Source organism: Peromyscus leucopus, chromosome 20 (assembly GCF_004664715.2).
Source record: "Peromyscus leucopus breed LL Stock chromosome 20, UCI_PerLeu_2.1, whole genome shotgun sequence".
Classification (NCBI taxonomy): domain Eukaryota; kingdom Metazoa; phylum Chordata; class Mammalia; order Rodentia; family Cricetidae; genus Peromyscus; species Peromyscus leucopus.
This window is the reverse complement of record NC_051080.1, coordinates 37,042,519-37,048,518: the sequence shown is the minus strand read 5'-3', so window position 1 is coordinate 37,048,518 and position 6,000 is coordinate 37,042,519. Positions and strand designations below refer to the sequence as shown.

At 55.4% G+C, this 6,000-nt stretch overlaps 1 protein-coding gene across 2 annotated transcripts in view; it reads right to left on the bottom strand.

Annotated features, from left to right (window-relative positions):
• Positions 1-3,638: 3,638 nt before the first annotated feature.
• Positions 3,639-6,000, bottom strand: part of Tab1 (TGF-beta activated kinase 1 (MAP3K7) binding protein 1) — a 35,552-nt gene continuing 33,190 nt past the window's right edge. For both annotated transcript variants that reach the window (XM_037197677.1, XM_028871174.2), the window contains exon 11: positions 3,639-5,315. In XM_037197677.1, coding sequence (XP_037053572.1) covers positions 5,108-5,315 — 208 coding nt within the window. In that variant the 3' untranslated portion in view covers positions 3,639-5,107. The remainder of the gene's footprint in view (positions 5,316-6,000) is intronic.

Sequence of the window (6,000 nt, the reverse complement as noted above, 5' to 3'; positions counted from 1 at the left end):
CGAACTCAGAGATCCACCTGCCTCTGCCTCCCGAGTGCTGGGATTAAAGGCGTGCGCCACCACCACCCGGCCATAGGTAGTCTTCTGATACCAGCCCGAATGGCCTCTCGGTTCCTCACCCAGCTTTGACCTGAGTTAGGCACTGCCAGCTCCCAGCAGGCACCCCGAATACAGCAACCAGCATTTGACTGAGATCAGCGGGGCCCTGCAGTCTTGGGCCACAGGGGCTTCCCTCGTAGGCGGAAGAGGAGATGTGAAGGGTGGTGTGTTCTGCTAACCTATGGGGTTAGCCCAGTGTTCATCCTGGCACATCAATTCACCTGATAAGCAGACTTGGGTTTTTGGTTTGTTTCTTGAGAGGTCGGAGAGATGGCTTGGCAGGAATGGCACTTGCCGCCAAGGCTGACTACGTGAGTTGGTCAACCTAGGCCCCACACGGTGGAAGGACAGAACTGATTCCCACAAGCTGTCCTCTGATCTCCACATGTGTGCTGTGCCATATACATCCATCCACACATGCACACAAATCAACAGACCAATGTGAAAACAAATCACGAGACATCTGATTGACTACCAAGCCCAAACTCTGGTCAAGGAGGGACAATTTTCTGTAGATATTCCCAGTAGCCATGTTTTGGGAGGTTGGCTCTGGACAGTTCATGCTTTCATCTATCACTGCCACTTTATTTTTTAAACAGGGTCTCACTATGTATACAGCCTTGGTTGGCCTGGAGCTCATTGTCCTGGATTAAAGTCATGTGCCACCATGCCTGGCTACCTGACATTTGTCTTTAATATTTTACAATGTTTATTTATATGTGGGGGAGGGTAGCCCCTTGAGAAGTTAGAAGAGGGCATTGGATTCACCAAAGCTGGAGTTACAGGTGAGATGTTTGATGTAGGTGCTGGTAACTAATATTTCTGGAAGAGCTGCAAGCACTGAATATTGAGCAATCCCTCCAGTCTTCACCTGACATGTGGTGGGGGCTGTTGGGGGGGTGAGACAGAGTCTATATAACCCTTGTCTTGAAACTCATTATGTACACCAAGCTGACCTCGAACTAGGAGAGATTATCTCTGCCTCCTGAGTTCTGGTATTAAAGACATGTTCCATCAAGCCTGGCTTGAAAAAAAAAAAGTTATATATATATATGGGTGTTTTTGTCAGCATGCCTGTCTGTGTATCAGGTGCATGCCTGGTATCCAAGGAAGCCAGAAAAGGATGTTGGATTCCCTGGGGGACTGGATATACAGATGGTTGTGACCTACCATGTGAGTGATGGGAACTGAACCTGTCTTCTAGAAGAGCAGCCGGTGTTCCTAACTGCTGAGCCATCTCTCCAGCCCCATCACCAGGCATTTCTTAAATACTTTGCCAGTTGGTCCTAGGGTAGTAGGATATGTGGAGCAGAACTCAGAGCTGGGAGGGACCAACGGGCTGACAAAGGACTCAGAAAGCAGGTGCTGGGAGGCAGAGGACGGAGCCGTGGAAGGTTCTCGAGCTCAGCACTGTTGGACCAGAGCGATCTGGCTGAAGCGACCCAGGCAGGAGCTTCATCGTGTCGGGTAGGGGAAAGAGACACACGTTTTAAGTCCATTCCTGCCCCAGGCCCCTCCAGACTAAGACAGTAAAAGAGAAAGCTAGCTCAGGCAGTCTCCAAGGGCAGAAATGGACCCAGCCCATAGGGTCAATAGTGCTCAAAGCTGGCTGCCAGGCAGTCTGTCCTCGATGAGGCCACCCAGGCTTGTGGAAATGTCAAGAGCTTGTCTGTACTCTGAGCTGGCGTCACCTTTGCGTGGGAACAAAGCGCATGCTCAGGCTGAGCCTGGGCGGCGGGGAGCAAGGAGGCTGGCAGTGATGTGTTCTTGTTTGGTTTCCAAATAGGGACCCAGAAGGAAGAATCGTGAGATTCCTGTGTCACAGGAAAGATTTGGGAGCCTGGCCAAAGGAGTCCATCTGGACTTGAGCTTAGAAGCCACTGCCCTGCGTCTGGGGCCCTGGATGAAACTGCAGGTGGTACTGGCCCAGCACCTGCGCAGCGAGGCTCTGGCCGAGTTACCACCAGACATAGTCTTGAGTTTGGTACTTGGTAGATCTTGTCTGACACTCTTGTGACCTGGCCCACGTAGCATGGCAGGACAGGCATGGACTTACATCTCACTGTAAGACCGCCCACGGTGGTTGGACAATCCTATTGGGAAGCCGTCCCTGTCCTCATTTGGAGGATAAAAAACTAAGATTCATTTCCAGTGCCCTGCCCAAGGTCACACAACTGCCTCTTCATTTGTCTTAGTTGCTTAATTGCTGTAAGGGACCGCTACACTCTAGGTATGGACCTCAGGGCTAGGCACGGCAGTGAATTTCGGAACGAAAGCTAAATGGGTAGCAGAGGAGGGTGGAGCGAGCCTCTCCCAGGAGTTGGCATTTATGTGGGGCCCTGTGTGACTAGAGGGTCCGGAGCACCAAGAGATTGTTGTTTCCCCCTCGAAGTCAGCGGGTGGGATCCTCTGGGTGGGCTCTCCTCCAGGAGGTCTGCCACCCCTGTCAATACGAGCATCTGAGAGAGTCTTCAGCCTGGCGGGAGAGCCGGAAGCCATGCCTGGCCACAAGAAGCCCGGCGATACCCAAGGGTACCCTGGAGACTTGACTAGGCCCAAGGACACTAACGCTGAGGCCCTGACTCCAACTGGTCTGAGCCAGGCAGGTGTTTCAGGTAGCCTAGGGCTGAGTTACGGGAGGGTGAAAGGTACAGAGTACTCAGAGTGTGAGCATCTCTGTCTGATCTAGCCTCAGGGAAGGGGAGACCAGGGGTGGAGAGAGCCCTAGACCAGCATAGGCCACTCGCCTACCCGGCCTTGACGCTGCTGAGGTTTTTCTGGTCTTAACACTGGGCTCCTCCTCAAGTTCAAAGGCTCCCAGACTCTTCCAGTCTGCCCCAGGCCATCTCACAACAAAGGGAGCCTGGGGGCTGAAAGAACACGCTTCCCCGGACGAAAACAGGTTCACATGAAGAGTGTTACCAAAGCCGGGGTCCGATGGCACAGTGCCTCAGCCCTGTGAGACAAAGCTGGCCCTGGGCAGCATGTCTCGGGGTGCTGAGGGCCACAGCAGTCCTCAGGACACCTGAGGGCAGGGCCGGATAGGAGGAGGGGAGCAGACTCTGATAGGAAGCTTCTCGAATAGAGCCCTCTGCTAAGAGGGGAGGATGTGGGACCCAGTGATTGCAGTGGACACAGCCTGGCTCTGTTCCTGAGCAGACGCAGCCTTTTAGCCTGCAGGCAGGCAATCCTGAGAAGGATGACTAAAGTCCTTGGGAGAGAAGAAGCTTGCTAAAGATATCCTTCAACCAAATAAAGCCAAATAAAACCAACCAGCTGGTGAGGGGGCAGGGCCCCTGACCTGTGACCCAAACACCCCACCCCATCCCTGGGCTCACTCCCTGGGGAGAACAGCAGCACTGGCCTCCTTAGCTCAGACAGCAGGGCCTGTGGCAAAACCCAGGCTCAGTGGATGGGGCAGTGATGTGGCGCTGCCATTTACCAGCGTGGTAGACTTGGTTCTCAAACCTCCTGAGCGGAACAGGAAGCAGCCAGAAAGCAGCCACCGGGGTGCTTAGGTTACGAGACAGACAAGTGTCACACCGTCATCTTTAGTTTACTGAATTAGGAACATGGTTCTATTTCTAGAGACCAAACAGCACCACTTTCCTGGGAGAGACTCTCCTTTGTCCCAAGTCTTTGTGCATCAGCTGAACCCTGCTCACCTGCAGGGCAGGCGGCTTCCTAGTGGAGAAGAGCAAAGAAGGCCTCCTCCTCTTCCTCCTCCTCCGCTTCTACCCACCCCCCAAGGAACCCCAGCTTCTCCTCGGCACTGGGGGAGCAGCCTCACTTTAGAGACATGGAATCGGAGTGAGAAGTGCTCTGAACTGGCCTTTGCCAACAGGAGACACTGGACGCTGCCTAGCGGCGGCACACACTAAAGAAGGGGCTGCAGAACGCCACAGTTTCAAGGTCACAGATTCGAGCCTGGACTTCCGTCCTGATGGCAGGCCTCAGGCAAGGGAGCACCACGGCCTGCTTCCTCCTCCGAGCACAGGGGACGGCCATGCCGCAGGCAGCCAGGTGGTTGCCCTCCTGACTGGAGGCAGGAAAGTTCTGTGAACTGGTCCACCGCGGGGCCTGAGCGGCACCATCTTTCCCCTTCATGTCCAAAATCACCGTCCCATCCACAGTGCCAGTGGCCTTTCTGGGTGGGCAAGGCTCAGCTTCTTCCCCCCACAGCCACCTTCCACTCTCCTTCCAGCAGGGCCAGAGTCGGGCGGGAGGTCACCGCACTCAGCACTCCCCATCAGTCTCCCCAGTACCAGCTGGGGGGAGGGCTAGCGGGCATCTGCTTCAGACTTGGCCTGCCCTCACCACCTGCACCCCGTTGGGAAGCCGACTCCCCGGGTCAGCTCAGCTGCCAGCTGGCTGTCCTGCAGCCCAGGACTCACATTCCTTGGCCAGCTCTCTCTGGTCCTCCCCAGTCCTGCTCTCCTGTGGCTCTTCCAGGCCCCACTGCTTCCCCGGCTTTCCTAAGTTTTTCCAGTGACAACCAGGGACAGGCACCCGCTCCAACTCTGGATCCAACTGATCCAGATCTACTCTGGATCTAGGAGTTCAGGCTGAAGGAGGGGAAGGGGGTAGCCATCCAGAGGCAAGGGGTACTAGCAGAGGTCCCGGGCTATCCCAGGGGAGGTTGAGGCAGGGAGTGCAGTCTTGAGGGAGCAGTGTCTGTCAGGCCTGTGGCAGCTGGGGTCCACAGGAAAGCTTCTTGCTATTCTTTGAGCATGTCGGAGGCACTCTTGATGGTTTGCCAGCCACCTGCAGCTTCCACACTTGGCCCTGTCTAAGGATGCCTGTGGGCTGGCCTGCGGCTGCCGTGTAGACCAGCAATGCAGTCTGCACTCAGACCACCGCCCAGAGTCACGGTGTAGAACCTGCAGCACGTCAATGACTCGTTGCCCACTGGTTCCATGGCACCTGCAAAGGCCAAGAAGCTTGTCCCGCCTTGGCACTAGCCTTCTGTGCCTACACAAAGTTGCGCCAATACTGCTCTAAGGCCAGACTAAGGTGAGGTCATCACGCTCTGCTCGCCGTGGTCCACACTCCAGAGGCGGTAAAACTCAGCGAAGTCCACATAGGGCTCAACCCGGCCGTCCTCACCAGGTGGGAGTGAGTGGGCAGGTCTGGAGCGGAAGAGGCCCCCATCGGAGCTGGAGCTGCTGCTCTGCGTGTGTGTGTTGGTGGACTGGAGGGTCAGAGTGGGACTCTGGCTGCAGAAGAAGAGGGGAAGGGTCAGTCTGGGGTAGCTGCAGCAGGGACCCCAACCGCCAACCTAGTGACAAGAGTGGTTCTTTAGCCACGTGCCTCTCTGACAAAGATCTCATAAAAGCCAGCTGGCCAGACGTTCTTAGGGAGAGATAAAAGGGCAGGTGTACTGTTTTGTTTGTTTTGAGAGTCTTGCTCTACAGACAGGAACTCGTGATCCTCTTTAACTCCCCCAAGTGCTGGATCACTAGCATCCACCATGAACAGCCCTCAAGCACCTACTTTTTCCCCTTTTCTATATGTGTTGAGGGGTGCCCACAGAAGCCAGAAGGGCAGCATCTGACCCACTGGAATTGGAGTTACAGTTGGTTGTGAGCCACTCGATACGGGTGCTGGGAAGCACTCAGGTCCTCTGCGAGAGCAGCAGATGCTCTCCACCACTGAGCCATCTCTCCAGCCCAGTGTCTCCAGGGCACCCTTAGCACCACGGTAAGAGTGCTCTGGGGTTGAACCCAGGAGTCCATGCACGCCAGTGCACTGCTGCTCACTGCGGTACACCCACAGTGCCCACCTTTCTTCACAGCTTTCTAGATGACAGCTCAAGGCTGGCCTAGGTGACAGGATAAGGCTCCGAACCCGGAGAGGAGGAGATCTATGAGCTCGGGGAGTCGGACAGAGTGAACTCTTGCC